Below are 20,176 nucleotides of genomic sequence, written 5' to 3' on the forward strand. Positions count from 1 at the left end.
TCTAATAGCGCTCAACATCAGGCACGACTGTATGCTAGGTGGCCTTTGCCATTTTTGGAGGCCTTTGCCTTCGGCTGATGACCACATACTTGCCCAGAGGTCATTTCCCACACAATGGAGCCCATTAGTGCAGTTTCTGGCACTTCATTGCAACCTCAATGTGTAACATCTGGAGAGGAAATTAGGCTATAGCAATAGTCCCCATGTTAGGGCTGATAACATCCCACTAGCCCGAACCAAAGTAGGTCAGAGAGAAGTGAGGGCCTCCGTTAGGGCTGTTACTAGTTCCCTCTGCCCCCAAATGTGAGGAGGGAGAGATTGCTATTAGCCCCCGGTGATCCATTTCGGGTGTTAATTGTGAATCAGATTTCTATATTAGCAAAATGGACTATGCATATATAGAGCATGCTAATTTCTCTAAAAATGAAAAAACTACCAACAAAAAGCCACCATGGAAAAGGGAGGAAGTCCCTCATATACTTTCATTGTGGTCATCATTAATGAGTGTGGGCTGCAGAACAGCGATGGTAGGTGTGGCATTTGGAATGGCGAGTGTGTGGGATTCAATGGAGAAGGGGAAGACAGAAAGGGTGGGGAAGGAGGGAAGGGCCCTGGGGCACCAGGACTGGGTGAAAAAGAGTAGCCAATACATTGGGGGAGGGGCACAAATGGCAGAAAGAATGCAGGTAGCTACTGATGGATTCCACCCGTGTTCCTGGGCACCTGTTTGGCCAGACACTCTCCACCAGGTCCTAATTAAGAATACTCCACATAAATAAACCACAGCATCAGCAGAGAGTAACCATCTTTGATTGATACTTCTTATTCACCTAATAAGTTTCCAGTTACACTCTGGCTGCAACTTACTTCTGTGTTTATTTCTTCTGACCCTCAGGGTCTTTTAATTCCCACTTTGGGGTTCTCCTTACAAGAGAGTGCCCCCTGAACTATTGGGAATGTGCTATGTCTTCTACCCCAATTTTTCAAATACCCCCGATCTTATGGTAATAGTACCTTGTTTTAAATTGATATACTTTACAGACATCAACACATTTTGAATTGTAGTCTGTTTTGAGATTGTAATGCTATAGATTTAGAAGATAGCTATTGAATGAGTTTTGCCTGTTTAGATAGAAAATTCATATAAAACTAAAGGGTACATTTATATTTCAACATCCCATTACAGGGCGCAATTTTACCATTCATGGGCACATCAACTGTAATACTGATTTTGTAGTGTATGTTTTGAGCTGTCCCTGTTCAAAATGGTATGCTGGCAGTACTTCAAACAAACTGAAATGGAGGATTTTGTAGCATATGCGGGCTATTAAGAACAAGGATTTAGCATATCCTATTGTGAAACATTTTCATGTATTTCAAGAATTTCATAATGGTCAGTTACAGGGTTTTCACTTTTTTTGCCATGGCCCAAATGATCAAACACCCCCGCTGTGGGGACAGGACATTAAAGTTAAGATAACTCGAAACCAGATGAAGCATTGAATTTCAAACAAAAGTCCTGTTGGGTCACAACATCGATGGAGAACTGTACACATTCATTGGTGTGTGATTCCATTGTCTATTATGTCCCTGATCTATGCTTGATGCTTTGCAATGTTCCAGTTTTCTGTCTGAAGATTCCATTTTATTTTGATGTAGGATTATTTTTCCTAATTATGTGGTTCATGTATTAATTTAATTTTATGTTGAGATTTGCATTCTTATCCATATTAGGCACTTTTGTAATTTTTGATACTGTTTTATATTTCTCCAATTCTGCCTCCAAGATTCACATTTTTCATTTATATTATGGTTCTCTGTGCCTTTGTTAATCTTTATTTATTTTGGTGTTGTTTCGTTGTATTGGTTTATTAATCAACGGTCATCATTTTTTCTGCATTCAGCCTTGCTTTACAGGATGTTTTCTCATTTCTGCTGAGTAGCCAAGTGTTCATCATGCTTTTTATTACCACTAATTATATTTGTAGGCCATTCTAATTTTGTGCTGGCTAGTTAAGGGTTACCGGCTGTGACCCATGCATTCTCTTTGTATTCTATATTTCCAGTCCCCGTCTATTGAGATTATATTTATCTATTTACGCGTGCTATGCATTTGGCACTTTATGACTGTGCACTTTGCCTCTGATTCTATGATTTCAGATAGTCTTGCACTGTCAAGACTGATGTCCCGTGTTCTTAGCTATCACTGTTGTACCATGTCTGGTTCCTATTGAGTTTATGCATATGGCCCTTGATGTACATGTGACTGCCTTATGAGGTCTGCTACTCCCCTTTCCCCTTCTTCAGCACCTTACTTGATATTTTACTTCATGATTTCTATGAGATCCTGGGCACCTAGCACTTTACCCTCATATTATTGTGTGCATATTGCTTGCTACACCATCTATGCAGTAATTCCCCATGGGGACAACATTATGATTTATTCTGGCAATCAGCCTTTTATAATTAGACGTAGTTCTGTATGCACAATGCACTTTACGTCATGCCTCCTGGCCAGCACATTACATGCATTTGTCCTTGGCTTTTGGCTATCTGTGATTGGCTCCATGTTCTTACTTTATGCAATTACTAAAGTAATGTTCCGTGATTCTATCCTAAAGTGAATTGTCATTTTGTATGCACAATGAGTGTCTATGGGATGTCCAGCAATATTGTATTTATTGCACTGGTTAATTTTGGTACTGAAACCCAGTGCTTTTTTAACTCCTTTCCAAAATGGCTGACTTGCTTACCTTGACCTTTGTATTGTTTTGTGAACCATAGAGTGGTGGTCACTTAGTATCTATTCACCTTTCACTGGGGCCGTTTTCAGTGTGAACAAGTGCCTGGTGCGGCACGAAATGCCTAGCTGGCTACACTTCCTGCTTTTGTAAAGAGATCACCACGCGTGTCTGGCTCCCTCTGTTGCCCTTCTGTGCGACCATGACTATTTTGCTTATATATATATATATATATATATATATATATATATATATATATATATATATATATATATATATATATATATATATGTTAATGGAGGATGAAATGAGGATATGGGACCGTGAACAGAAGATGAAGTGACGATTAAGTGATTAAGAAGTGAAGATGATTGAAATGTGAGTGAAAAGAAGTGTGTGAGAAACAGATGGTAACGAGAGGATGAAGGGAGAATAATGGGGTACACACCGGTCAAAGAGTGAAGTGAGCGATGAAAAGAAGGGAGGATGAAGATGAGATGAAGAGTTCTGGATGGTGAATAAAGGAAAGCTGGAGGGTGGATGAAAGGATGGCATACAGATGATCATGAGTTAGATGAAGGGGGCGTAAAGGGTGAAGTGAAAGGAGGATGTAGAGTGATAATTGGAGGATGAAAGGAGGAGGCAGCTTGAGGTCAATGGAGGATGATGGGAGGATAAGATAGGTCAATGAGTAGTGAGATAAAGGATAGATGAAGGGTCTAGAAGTGCTTTGAAGGATAATACGCTGGTGCCAGAGAGAGATCACTGCCTCAAGATCAGGTCTATAAACTCTTTCCCTTTATTTTGTTTTAGACTCCATGTGAGGATGCTGCAGAGCTGGGGCACAGCTGTGATGGAGCCGGCCATGCCATGGTGAGAGACGAAGCAGAAATGATGTGCCAGAAGCTTCTCACAGACCCCTTCCGACAGTGCCACCCAAAGGTAGGTACAGCACATCAGAACGAACCATCAGGTATGCATGGCGCCCTCGTGTAGGGGGGAGTGTAATGATCACTAGGGTAGTGAAATTGGCGAAATTCGCACAAAATTTCCCCTTGACAGCACACCTATTTTATTCTACAATTTACCACCTTTCGAAACTTTCGATTTTTTAACCAAAATGTGTGATTTTCTGCTAGAAATTTCAGCTGATTAGGGGCCGAAACGTTTTGCAGCCATCTGATTGGCTAAAATGCTGTGCACACATCCAACATTTCAGGCAAAAAATTAAAATTCGGATGAGGAAAATGCCAGAAAAGGCCAATTGCTCTAAGTAGGTGAAATTGGCAAAGGAGAGGAATTTTGCACAGAATTCACCCATTTCTCCATGGACCGAATGTCAGCCTTTTTACACACCCATCTCGTATATTGCCACTCCAAGATAAATATTTCATCCATCAGAGAGTAACAATCCAAGTAAAAAAACAATTCCCTTCAAACATTTTGTTTTAAAGTTTAAACTTTATTGGTTTATAACTTGCTACAGAACAGATAACGGCCAGCACATAACCACATCTTCCAAACAGTGAACCAGGTATAGGCCAAAACAATGCATACCCAACATTTCCTCTCCCTCCTCTCTTGCCCACCCCTCTGCCCCGGCCTAGGCAAACACTGTAACCTAACCCAAGCATGTCTCTGGGCAATATAATGTATCTAATTGTAGTCCATATGGCAAACTTTCTCCCACAAGTGCCGGTTCTTTACTCATCTTCGCCCCCCGGACCCTGAGGGGTCTCTTTTGAGCTCTTCGTCACCCTTCTATTCAGTTCCCTCACTCATCATGTGCCCATCGATTAGCTCTGACCACTACAGCGGCATAGACCTGGCCCTGAATGTCTCCCGTTCCACTTCCAGTTCCGCACCCGCTCCATGCATGGCCGCTGTTAGCCTTTCCATTATAGATGTTTCTTGTGGTAAGCGCCCTCTCCTTTTTCCCAGGGAGGTTCTCCCTCTTTCAGTGCATGGCCAGGCAGGCCCTCCCCGCCAACAACAGGAAATGCGCCAGATGCATGAGACCAACATAATCCGCGTCAGCGTTCGGGATAGTCCATCAAGATCTTTAATCCACCCAAGCAGTTCATCCCAGAACATCCGAACCTTCACACATCCCATCACACATGCCAGTAGTCTGCCCTGGCCCCGTACTTGTGCCAACAGAGAGGGCTCACTTCCGGGAACATTTTAGAAAGGCGGACCAGGTCATACTGCCACCACAGGAGCAGTTTAATTGCATGGAGTTTGTATTGGACTGAAATGGATACCTTATACGCCTTATGACACATTTGACCCCACAATGACACATCCACCTCCATACCCAGGTCCCTCTGCCATTTCCTCTGCAGCCCCTCGGCGCTCCCTTTTCCCGCCTCCACCAGCCCGCCACATAAGGAGGAGATCAGCCCCTTCATTTCTACCTGTGAGTCCATAATTCTCTCCACTGGTGTAAGGCCCCTCTGTATTCCATCCTTCCAAACCTCCTGTGTGAGTACTCCCTTCAAGCACAGGTAGGAGTACATCGAAATACCACGGGCCCCCAGTGCTTCTTCCAGTTCCATATGGTAATAAAGGGGCCCTTCCTCCACAGCTGCCCAATGCGTGTTAGGGCTGCCTCAAACCAACTCTGGAACCTGTCCAGGTTCGGGATATGGTCCCTCACTCCTGGGGCCCATAGATGACTCTGCGGGGATGGCCACGATGTTACCCCTACCATTTCCGGGCTCGCTCGCTAGATGACCCCACGAATGGGATGTTCCCTAATCTTCCCCGGGATCCGGTTCCTCAGGACTTAGGACCATTCCACTACTGAGGCCGGTTGAAGATGGAAGTTATCAAGCGCTACCGACTGGCTGTCCCCCTATTCTCTGAGGTGGGTGATTAAGATTCTAAGCTGAGCAGCTCTATAATAGAGTCGCAGATCAGGGAAACCTACCCCCCCACCACCACTTTCCTTAGGCAGTACCAGGACATCATATGCCACCCTGGCCTCCTTACCCTGCCACAGAAACTTAAGAAGGCGCCCCTTCATCTCCCAGAATGTTGACTCCGGGACCGCAATAGGGAGCATCTGAAACAGATATAAGATTCTCGGGAGGACGTTCATTTTGATAGCGTTAAGATGACCAAGCCATGAGATGATCAACTTCCCCCATTTTTCCAATGCTAAGTACAGATTTCAAATCAGGGGTGGGAAGTTTGCCTCATAGTACCCCTTTAAATCCTTAGTGACGGATATCCCCAGGTATTGCAGTTGGTCCTCCTTGATCACCATCCCCAGAGATGTCAGCTGTTGCCGGCCCACTCCTCCATCGGCTCCAAAGGGAACAATATGGACTTACCCTTATTAATCTTGAACCCCGAGAATGAATCATAACATTCAATCAAATCCACTGCCATCAGGATAGACACCGCAGGATTTCTCAGGTGCAGCAGTATATCATTTGCTTATAGTCCAACCTTGTACTCCACTGTACCCACTGTGATTCCCCTCACCCGTGGGTCATACCGATGCCTCTGGGCCAGCGGTTCCATGGATAGGGTGAACAAAAGTGGTGACAAAGGGCAGCCCTGTCGAGTCCCCCGCCCTAATCTGAACCACTGAGACAGCCATTTGTTCGCTGCCACCCGTGCCTCTGGACCAGAGTATAGTGCCATGATCCCTCTCAAGAATCCCTCTGCAGGCCAAATCTGCGCAAGACCGGCCTCAGAAATGTCCAGTCCACCCTGTTGAATGCCTTCTCTGCGTCCACTGCCTGGAGCATGGAAATACCCTCTTTCCCTCGGGCCTGATCAATTAGATGCAGGGTTTTCCGCATTGTATCTGCACCCTGTCGTCCCTGTATAAACCCCACCTGGTCTGAGTGAACCAGTTGTGGCATAAATTCGTCCAGTCTTGAGGCCAACACCCTTGTGAAGATTTTTGCATTTACATTGAGGAGCGAGATCGGGCGATAGGATCCACAGGCCCGGGTGTCCTTACCCTCCTTTGGTATCACTGATATAAGGGCCTTTCCGAAAGAATTCGGCACCCAGCCAGTTTCCAAGATGTGATTAAACAACTTCACCATGTGTGGGACCAGAAGATTTGCGAAAGTTTTGTGGAAGCCTGGGGTACACCCGACCTCCCCCGGGGCCTTTCGCATCCGTAACCTCCGGATTGCTTCCAAAATCTCCTCCCCGGTAATGGGGGCATCCATCCCTATGGCCTCCTGAGTCGTAAACATCGGAAGGGAAACCCGCCAAGGTAAGCCTCCATTTCCTCCTCCCCGGGGGGCTCCCATCCCTCATACAGCTCCTAACAGAAGGAGGCAAAAGTTTCATCTATCCCTGTACTGTCCCCTCTATTGTCCCCTTCGAGCCCCTCACTTCTGAGATCCAACTTCCCCCTCGCTGTCTCGTTAAGCGGGCTGCCAGAAGTGCGTCACCTTATCCCCTTTCTCATAATATTTCTGCTTCAGGAACTGGGGCTTGTGGACTATCTTCCCCTCTTCCAGTAGTCGCAACTCAAGCCTCTTCCCCCGGACTTCCTCTATCCATTCTGCCGCCCCTTCCTCTGATTTGTATATTCACCTTTTGAGGGCCCCTATCTCTGTTCGAAATTTATTTTCCATGAGCGTCCTCTCCCTCTTTCTCCGAGAACCCTCTCTAATCAGAAGTCCCCTCCACGTCGCCTTCGCTGCATCCCACACCGTGCCCCGATCCACCTCCCCGGTAACATTCGCTGTGAAGTATTCCTTGATCACACCTTCCATATCTTCCCTAAATACCTTGTCCTTCCATAAGGACTCATTGCACCTCCATAGAGAGCTACCTGCCTGCAATCCCCATCAGGATAGGTCCATAGAGACCATGTTGTGATCCGACAAGCTAATCGGGTGTATCTCAGAGCCCAGCGCAGTCTCCTATAGCTCCCTTGTGATGCACAGGTAATCTATATGAGTCTATGTCCCATGTGGTGGCGAATAAAAGGTAAAGCCCCTCTCCCGCAGATGGAAAAACCGGCACACATCATGCAATTCGTGAAAGTCCAACACCTCCTGGAGCCCCTCTCCACTCGCCCCCAAGGCCTCTATCTCCAACTGGTTCAGGGCCTTTCTGTCTAGTGCAATATCTGCCGACAGGTTAAAGTCCTCCCCCACAATCATGCACCCTGTGCCCTCAATCAGCATTTTCGCTAGCATCGGGTGCACAAATTTTAACTGACCCTGGTTAGGCACGTACATTGTTGCGAAGGTAACCCACACCCTCATGATGATTTCCGACACTGCCAGCATCCTCCTGTCAACACTCCTCCACACTTTCTCCTCCATCATCCTAAGTTGTTTGTGTAACAAAATGCCTACCCCAACTTTACTAGTGTCTCTAGAGACCCAGTAAGTTTGTCCAAGTAGCCCACAAGGTACCACCCTTTCTTCCCCTCAGGAGACCCTCGTCTCCTGAAGAAAAAGCACATCCATCCCCATCCTCCGAAACTCCCAGGCCACCAAGGACTGCTTAGTGGGTCGAATTGAGCCTCTTAATGTTCAATGTAGAGAGCTGCAGGTGATCTGTTTCCCCCTTTCTACTCAAGTCTGCCATTGCCATAGTCTGCTTTGCTTCCCTTGGCCCAATCCCCAGTGATACAAGCCCAACTGTTCCTGGTTCCTTCGCCATCTCTTGTCCGTTCACCTATGCCAAGAGTTCCCTCATCCCCCAAAATCCCCCAAAGTCTCCCCCCTTCCCCAATTACCCCCTTCCCTTGAAGCATCCAGTCCCAGACAGTTATCATCACTGGTCTAGTACCGAACCACCAACAGGAACCAAATCCACCGGGTCTCAACCGAAAACCTCATTAGTTCAAGAGCCCCCTTCTCGCTCAGCATATCACAAAACTCCCCCCCCCGCTCCCCAATTCCACCCTCCCCAAATATTGCTAAAACAAAATAGGGTAATGTTATCTCAGGGCTTTCCAGCGGTCTGCCATTTCCAGGTTAGTAACAGTCTTTATGCCAGCATTCTGTGTCAAAGCCTAGAATGTCCCTCAGGTGCCTGTCCCCGGCGAAGTGTATAACTTCATAAACCTTTGGGAACCAGGCACCCGACGCCTGTTTGGCCGCTTTAAGTGCCATCTCCTGTCTTCCTTCACAGCATCTCCCTCCTCTGTTGTGGCACCTGTCTCCCCAATCAATTCTCTCGTTACCCTCCGGATATACTCTTGGGTGACTAGTTTGTAGTCATAGCTGTCCACCTCAAAGGAGATGGAGAAAGGGAATCCCCATCCATACCTGGTTCCCTTTTCATTCAGCCACTTTGTGAGGGGGCACACAACCACCTATTCACCAGGGTTAGAGTGGACAGGTCCTGGTAGACCATGATATTAGCATTACCATGGGTCACGGTGCCCCTTGATCTTGCCTTCTCTAGGATCTTCTGCTTATCATGGTAATTATTATGGAAGTGGGCCAGCACTGACCTCGGGCACCTGTTTGTCCCACCTGCTCTGTGCACCCTGTCAATTTTTGGTTCGTCGATGGTCCCATCCCCAAAGTGAAGCTTTGCAACCCCATTGATGGTCTTCTGCAGGTCTCTCTCGGTTTCCCCCTCCTTCTCAGGCAGGCCAAAAATTCTTAAATTGTTCCTCCTCTCATCACCATTTTCAAAATCGTCAATTTTGGTGGTGATATCCGTTTCTCTTCTCTCTAGTTCCACTACCTGCATGACCATTTGGGTTTCCAAAGTATCGAGGGAAGTCTGGTTGTTTTCCACCACTTGTAGCCTCTCGTTCATATTATCGATCCTCACATTGATCTTGTCCAGTTTTCCCCCTATGTCTGCTCTCATCCCCTGTATTTCTTCCAGTATAGAGGCAATTATCTCTCTTGATGAACCCGAGGTTCATCAACCCCCCTCTGCCATATTTTCTTGGGTTCTTGGAAATCACCCCAGCGTAGTTCTACAGTCCATGGGGGCAGGGGGATTGTACTTCCACCCAGTCCAAGAACCCCTGGCCCAGTGTTTTGTGATTCCTCAGGGTCCGGAGGGTCTGCTCCTACCCACTGGTCCGGGCTCAATCTGTTGTACTCCTGGCGGATCTTTCCCTGTCGTGTTTTCACTTGGCACTCCTCTATAGGTCAGGGGCGATCCTGGATTGACACCTGAACCCAGCAGTATTATCATGTCAGGGTACCTGTCCCTGGAGGATCCGCCAGGACACGACGTCCTGGACTGCTCCATTTTAGGCCTCTAATTAGCCTATGACCTTCTCCCCCAGGTGTCCGGACTAACCTCCTTTGTCTCCTTTGGCAGTAAACACTGCCATTTCTCTGGTACACTGCAGCACAGGCCTCACCCAGGCTCTGGGGCTCCCAGGGGGGTCAGTTGCCTTTTGTGTGTAAATTCAGGACCTTGCTCACTTTGGCACACTTCCAGACCGCTCTCCACCAGGTCCGTCACCCTGGGTGGGCACACGCACCTACCCGGTTCAAGAGGGCCTCACACCGCAGCTGTAGGCCCATGTCCACAGCCTCCGTATTCCTCTGCTCCGGGGGGGGGGTGATATGATGCCGCTTCCCGGCTTCCTCTTTCCCAATGTCCACGGGGTCTGGCACTCGGCCTGGAGGATCAAGGTCCCCGCTTCCTCTCCTCCCCTCCTCCCCTATGCAGTGGGAGGGGGGCAGGGATGGGCGGGGGGCAGTCTGCGGGCACCCACACCACACCACGGGAATCCCATGACCCATACTCTTATTGTCCCAGTTGGTCTCCTCCATCTCACCTTCCACGGTGGAGGGCCGTCTTCACTGCCGGGTCTCCGTTTCTCAGCAGGCCTGGCCTGCAGCTCTGGAGAAGTTACTCATCCCGTCTAACTTTGGCTTCCCTTGGCCGATCCAACTCAAATTTTGTCCTGTTGTGCCCAGGGGTTTTAGGCACTGTCCGGCCTCTGCTCCGACCGCTGGGGGTGGGCGGGTGATGGGTCAGAAGAGGGGGCTCCGCCCACTTAGTGACCCATTGGTTCGGGAACTGCACACTTAGACAACCAACATCTGCAGGCCCCCTGGTGGCCTCCCCTGCAAACATTTTAACCTTGAAAAAAACACAGTGTCAATTTGGCATTGCCTGTTGATGATATTTTTGCACTTTTAACACCTTTGCAATGAATTTGTGCTTTACAAAACACCAGTAAAATATAGATAACATTAGATTCATTAACCATCTTGAACACTTTCCACCCCAAGTTCAAAACAGCACCTTTCACACTCTGCCACTTTAATATACAAACAGTGCCCCTGCAGACAGCGTGGCTACCGTCTAAATACTGACCAACTACCAGGTAAACCCAGTACCCTTAAAATATTGTCCACCAGAAGTAAACACAGCACCATTTAGCCAGCGATACTCCAAGATGAAAACACCAAACAATCAATGGAGTTACCGTGGCAGAATTATGGCTCACAGTAAATTTGCAAAAACCCAGGAGTTCTATGGATGCCTTGACATTGGCATTAACAGTGGTTTAGTGCAATTCGTAATCTGACAGCAAATCCACCTGAATGAATGGCGATAGTGTTAAAAAGGTTAGGCTGCAATTCTTGAAAAATCACAGACTTACTGCCAACCTTGTGACAATGGCCAATGTATACTGTGCACATCTATCTGCCTTGTTCTGTGCATGGAATGCCAAGAAAAGCAAACAAGCAACAACATTACAGATTGTTTGTCATTTCATTCATTGAATCAATACATAATGATTCCTGGACATCCAAATGTAACCCAACCCTCGAGCCCTCCCAGCTAACCCTCCACTAACACATACATATCCCGGTTTACAAAGGTCAGGAACTTCAGGGAGCTGTAACAAGGGTAACTTGTAACAAGGGTAACCTGCAACAAGGGTAACCTGCAACAAGTTACAGTTCTTCACTTCTCTCTTGGTGCGACACCTGTAAAAGAGGTGGACACCCAAAACTTCCCTACGAGTGGGGTAGTTAGTTTATTAAACACTTAACACACTTTCCCCCTGGTGCCCTTTTTGCAAAAGTAACCTTTGGCCAAATCTCATCCTTTGTGGAAAGATTACAGCACTGGTGATAAAGGGCCAAACTGAACAGCATAAGTAGCTTTTGTAGCTTTGTGCCCGAGACGCAGAAGCACTCTACTCCGATACTGCAGAGGGAGCGAGAGCCTGGGATGATTGACATGTCTTAGTGAAGGCTAACTGGAGCTAGCTGGGCCTTTTCTTGAGGATTATCTAGGAAACAGTGTCCACGCCGGGGAATGCTTGATTAGAATGGTGTGCAAATCCTATCTGAACAGGAACCAATTGCTCACTCGAAGGCACAACATTGTTGCGTGGGTGAACAGATGACAAGCAATTGAAGGAAAATATATGAAGAATTAACTCTTCACAGCTTACCAGACTTACTAACCTGAGAATGGTCTGAGGTAGCAACCCTTTGCACAGTGAACATAGTTTTCTGAAATTTGAGGGTGTGAAAATTTGCAACATATTGATGGTTGCCAGCTAGAGATATATTCAACGCTATACCATGATGTAAGTGGGTCGAGTTGTCAACAGCAAGGAAGGCTATTTTCCCCTGAAGAATTTCCTGATATTTAGATCATCTTTTGAGGAATAAAACATGTTGGGTTTATAACTCACACACCTATTGGGTCGGAGTGTGTTAGTATTAGCTAGGTGGTTTTCAGTGGTTGCGCAGAACACTCAATAGCACTCAGCACACCCAGTGTTTAGTTTTATATATTTAGTCTTAGTGTTTTATATGTAGTGTAGTCCTTTTCATGTATATCTGTTTATCTAACCGGATGCATTAATTGCTTGGTGTTATGTTTTGAAAGTATCATTAATTGTTGTATTTATTTTTGTATTTTTTATTGTTTGCTTGTTAGGTGCTTATATAATAAGAAAATACTGTTTCAAAGCGCCCACAGGGCAGGGAGGGAGCAAGGGTGGGAAATATATTTAAACACAATATTAAAGAGCGGGGGGGGGTAGAAGGGACTGACCTACTATGCCTTGTGCGTATTCAGAACGTGCAAGTGCAGCAAGGAAGAGGAAAGAGAGGGTAAGTGCTGGGGAGTCAGAGCTCATGGTTGAGCCACAGATGAAGCACTTGGCATGTTTGCTACTACACGGCCTGGGGCCGCGGGAGGTGTACGTCTGAACCTCCAGGGCAGAGGTTGTGCATATGCAAGTGCTGTGGTTAGACAGGAGCTGGGAAGATTGGTGTGGGAGGTCAAGGCCCTGAGGATGCATAAGGGCCCAGGACACCAATCACAGCAACTGTGGGATTAGCAGACAAAGCCTGTGTTACTTTATGCGTTGAACTTTATATTTACCCAAAAGTGTTCAGTACGTTTTTAGGTTCCATTAAATATGTCAATACATTGATTTTATTATTTAGATTCCAAGTAGGGTAAATGTATCTTTTATCCTTTTGAAAGTATTGCTATTCTCCTGCACCAGGAAGACTGTTTCACACACATATGCTCAAGGTCTGTCGAAATTAAATTTGTACCCCGATTTACCAGGAATGCCCTTGTGGCACTCTTTCCTGCTGTCCCTCTTTTCTGTCTTAGAATGCAGTGGAGGCAACCACATAAGGTGGCAACACAGGCATTGTGAAAAGTGACTGTGGGGTGCCTGTGACGGCAACCTGGCATTCTAATGCTGGCATAGAGACCTGGCATGAAACGGGCAAACATACCTCAATGGAGCTCTTCCTGTCTAGCTAGGTCTGTGCTTTAAACTGGAAAATACAAATACAAATCCTTCTCTTGTCACAAATCCACCCCCTAGAACTCAATCCCAGTATCGGCTCGGAATGCCCCCATATTTCTCGCATTTCACAACTCTCTAAATAAAGGGGGCTTTTTCAACAACACCTGACCGTGGACTAATCCCATTGGATGCAGAGACCGCAACACACCAAAACGCTGGCGTTACCTCACACTGTAGGGCACTCCACTGCTCCCGAGCTAGTGCTGTACTTTAAATAAGTAAATAAACAAAAGCAAAGGCTTTCTCTTGATGCTCATGCATGCATTCCAGCTACCGGAATCCAGGATAATCCATCCTCATCCCTAAATCCTGGCTATGCCCCAAAGCCCCCAGGAAGATGCTTCCAGGACAATTGCTTTAGGCCACTCTGCCTCCAGATTCGTCTAAACATGTACCTAGAGTAAACCAACCTCTTATAGGTAGTAGCTATACACAAGTGGCAGTGCCAAACAAGGTCAGGATTCTCCCACACTTACCGAATCTGTGGTCGCCTAACACCTGTGCAACCCATTGGACACGCCGATACACACGGTTATGTGAAGCAAAAAGTCGTTGATTCCCTGCGGTGTCCTTTCTTTGTTTCAGTGAAGAGCATGGCTGGCTGAGGGGGGGGTCGCAGGAAAGCAGACGCAGGGCGCTGGGAAAAGGTCTAATGATGATCAAGGAACGGTACCGTAGTGTGGGTGCAACAAGGGCCCGAAGTGAAGGGTGGCGGGTGTGCAGAATCAGAATGAAAGGGCTATTAGTGGTGTAGCCCCCAATTAGTGGTGTCAAAAGTGAGGGGTACAGGGAGCGAAAACTGGGGGGAAGCCAGAGGAGTATGGGCGTGGCAGATGAATTGGTGGATCGGGCCAGACCCCTCCATTATCGATGAAAGAAGGGTGATGAGAGAGCCGGTCGGAAGAATCTGGTGAGGGCGCAAGTGAGCGAGAGGCAGTGGGCAGGATTCGAGGTCTGGAGTTCGCTGGCGGGGCAGATCAGAAGATAGTGGGTCGGGGGAGCCCTATAGATCCATGGTTCAGCCTCAGGAGCATTTCTTTAAGTGCATTTTCTTCATTCTAAGGTTCCTGTTCACTATAATTGTTTGTGCCAACAAGCCTCACCACTAATTTAGCATCTTTTCGCACAGAGTGACTGCAAACAAATAAACTATCATAACCCTGCTGGGACCCTGCTAGGACAGACCCTGCTGAGACCCTCCTCGGACCCTGCTGGGACCCTGCTGGGACCCTGCTGGGACTCTGCTAGGATAGCTGTCCCCAGCGTACGGTCTCCAACCCCCACCATGGAGTTTCTCTGCATAGTAAGTCATGGTGGATGGGTTAAATAACCCATACTACAAATCCATATTCTAGGAGAAAATCCTGAAAACCTTGAGGAAAATATATATTTTTTATGAACCCATCAATTTCCAAAAGTAAAGCAAGTGTACTATGATAGAGACCCCCTGCAAATAAAACACAGCTTTACTGTTCCCTGGTTAAATTATTTGAAAATGTTTCACTGTAGCCTAGCAGGGAATGCATTTAGTTATGGTAAGGATTTTTATAGTGCCCGATGCTCCGCTGGAAGATAGCTTCAGAGAAGGAATGCTGGTAAGAAAAAGTTAGAGGTCAGGCGATTGGTAGACTTTAGGAGCAAGTGGATCTTCAGGAGTGATCAGAATTCAGAGTGGTTGGTGGTGGATTGATTCTCTCCATGACGGTAGTGCCGGGTCCTGTATACGAATGTAAGGGAAGTGTTGATGGAGAGTTGCGAGGCAGATCTTAGCATACACTTGCTTTAGTAGCATTGCGCTTTGTTCCTTGAGTCGATAGGAATGAGTCAATTTCTGAACTGAGCAGATCGTTTTTAATTGAGAACCTGTCCCCTGGCCTAATATGTTCTAGTCTGGGCGAGCTTGGCCGCATCACTCTGAAAAAGACAGAGGTTAAGGATCACAGAGATGCTTAGTCTAGACTATAATCGCAGTAGTCTAGACCCACCTGGAACATACTCATGCCCATTACAGTTTTCTGGTGGAGGGTAAAGATGGGGGCACACTTTTTTAATACCTTCCATTTGGCCAGCTTTAAGGAAGCATTCTTAGAAATGTGGGCGATTGAAGAGAGCCACTTTGGACCTGGGTACTGGAAAATGGCAGACAAATGGGGAATAATAAGCAAGGTGTGGTGATGCGTGGGGGGAGGCTAGAACCTTTGGGGAGGGAAATTCTAATCCTTGGATTGATTGATGGCATTCATAGATTTAAGAGGTCTGCAGTTGTTTGACCTACAACATTTTGCAAGTGGACTGTTTGGCTGTGGCCATTTGCTCGCCACAACCAAAAAGATGTATACAAAGATAGGGGCTAGGGGGAATGGAGGGATCAGAGAAGGGAATGAGGGTGGGAAGGATGGGTGAAATGGGTATGGGGGACCCCTTATAATAGGAAAGACCGTCAATTATAAGAAGGAGTAAAGCATTTTAATGACCACAATCATGGGCCCGATTCATGGAAAAGTGCGCATAGATCCTGCAAAGTTCGTGCAGCGAGATCGACTTTGTGAGTCCCTGCGGGCAGAAGTTTCCATGCGCGCTCTGCGTATCGATGCAATGTTTCCCGCAAAGTAACCCTATGTGCAAGTCACGGCCAGAACGCCCCTGACACGCCCCACGCAAAGCAGAACTAGCCACTGGTAGCTACCTGTGTGTGCCAATCATCCACAAACTCATGCACCCTGTACTCCTGCGTGGGTTCCCCCGCAACCAAGCCAGCACCTCAGCGACATTGAGTGGGGTCATCCGTATCTGTTAAGAGCACCCCTAAAATATGCGTACCATTTCCCGTAACTCAAGTAATTGTGCGGTTGATCTATATGCGAACCCCTGTAAACCACACCTGCAACCCGATACACTGCGTACAGCACCCCAAAGTCTGATTAGAACCCCGACTGCGGGCATGTACCACTAATCCAACATCTGATTTTACCTTTGCGCAGCGATTCCTATGCCGGATAGATCAAGAGCTTTGCATGGTCAATTCCCAGAAGTGAGGTTTCGCGGTCACATCCTTGAATATGCTTGGTTGTGCGCAGTTGTGGATCGCGCAGGCCATCCCTCGACATGCCCACAATTTCCCTTGTTCTTCCCCATTTTGCGTGTTCCGCCCCTTACTTTGGGCTCTGCGCAGGCCACGGATACGCTCTGTGAGGAGTCTCGCGCAATGCGATCGACTGCACCAGAGACGTGCTGGGCCTGTGCGAAGCCCCCTAAGTGAACGGAAAGTCCTACAAGGTCAATTCCATGAATCAACGAAGAGGGTTTTGCACGCAGATTGTTGCGCATAGTCCACATTTTCCATGCAACGAATTCCATGAATCAGGCCCAAAATGTCTTGATCAAACAGTCCACTTCTAAAATGTTGAAGGCTAAACCACGTAGAAAAGAGTTGTAGCAATCGGCCATTTTGAATAAGAATACACCACTATCTTCCAGATGGAAAAGAGTTGGGTGCAATCAGCATATGTTTGGGAATTCAGCTGATAAACAGTATGATTTCATACATGTTTTAGGGAAATGACAAACAGCACAGGCGAGAAGCCAATAATTCATCAGGCTCCACAAGAAATTAGAGAACTGCTTGTATTATGCTGCAATCGAAAAGGAATGCCATTGCTGACTATGCGGCATCTCTTGCTAGTGGTGATGATCCACTCTGCTCAAGGCTTTGGAAAGGTTCAACAAAGCAAGAGCGACCGAGCATGGATAACAGTGCAAGGGTGACAGCAGAACTCTCTCAATAGGTCCTTTCCTTAAGATGCAATTTCTTAAAAGGTTATGACGAGCATCCAGATTTCCTAAATGTGTGTTTCGGAAGTAAATTATTCATTTCTGAAATGATCAAATAGAAAATACATTGAAAAGAGGAATCGTTTTGCAATAGATCAAGGAATTTGTTTCAATGCTGCGATGATAAATTACGAGAACAAAATATCAGTGTTAAAGTAGTATAGATCAAGTGATACCATGCATGTACCTTTCTGAAATACATAAGCGCTGTATACAAATCAAAATATAATTTGTGCAAATAAGCAGCGTATCACCTATCACTTTATCCGGTGCTGTTTTCTCATGCGATGTTTGTTGCCCTTGGTAGGTGGATCCAGCTGGCTTCTATGACACCTGTATGTACTCCTACTGCCAGGCTGCGGGCGCGGATGGTGGAAGGCCTGCAGCGGTCTGTGACTCCTTCGCCAGCTACGCCCGGGAGTGTGCCCAGCAGCGTATCTTCATCGATTGGAGGAAGCCAGGTTTCTGTGGTATGGAGACCTCTGAACGCTCTTTAATGTGTCTTTGCGTGGTGCTTGGGAGGAGTGGCGGGTTAGGGGGAAGCCACCCACTTCTCCTGATTTCTAGTCTGTGACTCCTTCGCCAGCTACACCCGGGAGTGTGCCCAGCAGTGTATCTTCATCGATTGGGGGAAGCCAGGTTTCAGTGGTATGGAAACTTCTGGACACTCTTTTAGGTGTCTTTGTTTTGTGCTATGGAGGAGTGGCGGGTTAGGGGAATTGGCGTAACACAACATTTGGGGACCTCCCGGTGAGCCATGCTGAGGCTAGCCTCCCCTCCCGCCGAGCTCAGCAAGAAATCATGGGTCGCGTCACACTCTGGGCCGGCCTAGATTGACTGTTGTGACTGGGCACAACAGAATAGCTCCGGATTACCAATAGACTCCAGTGTGGTCCCCAACCCAAGAAACCTCAAAATTCTCTTTAGCCGCTCAGATAATCCACCGCTTATGGATGTAGCACACGATCAGCAATCGCACCTCGTGCTACGGAGAGAGAGATGATTACTCACCCGCTTACAGCCAGAAATGAACACCGCCTACACAAGCTCCCTCCACACGTCTCTCTGACACCCTGCTGCTAGTTATCTGCATGAGTCAATTACATCCCAATTCGCATTGCATTCGCACATCTATTGAAATGAGATTTCTAAAAAACAGAAATTGAACTATTTACGTTTCAACTAAAATTATTATTGTGAAAATCAAAATCAAAAACAAAAAACATTCATGTCACATATTTGTTTCCTGTCGCCAATTAATTAAAAACGAGTCCATGTGCTTATGAATACACATGTGATTCAATGTATGTTATTCCTTAATTTAATTCATTCCATCTTGCAGTTATGAAAATGATGTTAAGTCCTGTGCCTAATTTTCATCTTGTGGTTAATGATGAAAGTCCAGTGCCTGACACATGTTTCGCACTTCACAGAATGGGGTTTCAATCGCACCACGTGCTTCTTCAAGGGATGCAAAATAAACAATTGTGTGAACACTTGTTTAATATTGCTTAGATTGACACTCTCTATCTGTCTATAAATCTTATTTTGAATAGAACATTGTAAGGGCTGGATAGTATTCGTGCGGTACCCAGTCATTTTACTGCAAATAAATCAGAGTGGTAAGTTTTACCAAAACCCAAAATACCGAAAAAATACCAAAAATTGAAATTAAATATATATATGGTAATGGGGTAAGGGGTTAAAATGGGTGGGGATGGGGTTGGGGTGGGGTTAAAAGGATAGAAAAACAGAGGGTTTAGGGGGGGACCCACAAAGAAAAAATAACAATTCAGTATTTCTTGGGGTATTTTCACCACTCTGAAATTTACCACTCTGATTTTACCTTTGGTAAAATCACATATAACCTATTCGTACCATATTGTAAAGGCGATCTTGTCTCTAGTTCCAATTAGGAGCCTGGAAAGTGATCATTTCAATTTTAAAAGTTCTTGCTTGATCAGCCATGTCTCTCGCCATTGCTGTAGATTTGGCATACATTCTGGTCACTATAATTTAAATATATTCATTTCAACATCATTGTGCGTGACTGAAATTATGCTGAACATGTGATATCTTATAGAAAGATAAATAAATAACTACCGTTCTGCTGCTTTGAAATTCAGATGAATTCAAGGTATATAGCAATCATCCAGGTGGCAGTGATGTGACTGCACTAGCATTCTCCTAATGAGGCCCTAAGTCTACAATAGCCTGGTGAGGCACAAAAAGACGAAACATTGTTAGGGCTGCTAGTGCTTCCCTGTGAACGGGGCACAGCCTGTCATTTTAAAGCTGAACCTCAGTCCGTAGCAGCTTTTCAAAACTGATTTCCATATCATGGAATGGAATTCAACCCAGCGGAATTCCAAGCAGTTAACCCCGGGGTCTGCAACCTGTGTCTCTTCAGATGTTTAGAGTACAACTCACATGATCCCTATTCATTGTTTATGCTGGATAGGGATGATGGGAGGAGTAGTCCAAAACATCTGGCGAGCCAAAGGTTGTGCAGACCTCTGAGTTAAGCTAATTCAGCTAAAGCATTTCTAAGTACTCGCAACCAGACAATAAGATGCTCACAGATACAGGAAGACAAGCATAGTAGAGGAAAAAGCATGGGAGGGGGAAAGGGGAGAGAGAGTGAGGGGGCCGGGATAGCATGGAAAAGGGGAGCAGGCAGCACTTGGTTGGAGGTCTTCCTAAGAAAGGAGACTGCACTGCTGGCGGAATTACGGCACATGGTAAATCCTTCAAACCCCAATGGAGTCTAACGGGACCCCATACTGGGAGAAAACACTGCCCCCCGCTCACTTGTAATTTGCCATATTTA

At 46.4% G+C, this 20,176-nt stretch overlaps 1 protein-coding gene across 1 annotated transcript in view; it reads left to right on the top strand.

Moving 5' to 3' along the window:
* LOC138567897 (SCO-spondin-like) overlaps window positions 1-20,176 on the top strand; it is a 1,036,222-nt gene that overhangs the window by 67,817 nt on the left and 948,229 nt on the right. Inside the window, exons 9-10 of the mRNA XM_069646396.1 lie at window positions 3,555-3,683; window positions 17,654-17,816. Coding sequence (XP_069502497.1) covers window positions 3,555-3,683; window positions 17,654-17,816 — 292 coding nt within the window. The remainder of the gene's footprint in view (window positions 1-3,554; window positions 3,684-17,653; window positions 17,817-20,176) is intronic.

The sequence above is a fragment of the Ambystoma mexicanum genome, chromosome 2p (genome assembly GCF_040938575.1).
Source record: "Ambystoma mexicanum isolate Mex_15411 chromosome 2p, UKY_AmexF1_1, whole genome shotgun sequence".
Taxonomy (NCBI): Eukaryota; Metazoa; Chordata; class Amphibia; order Caudata; family Ambystomatidae; genus Ambystoma; species Ambystoma mexicanum.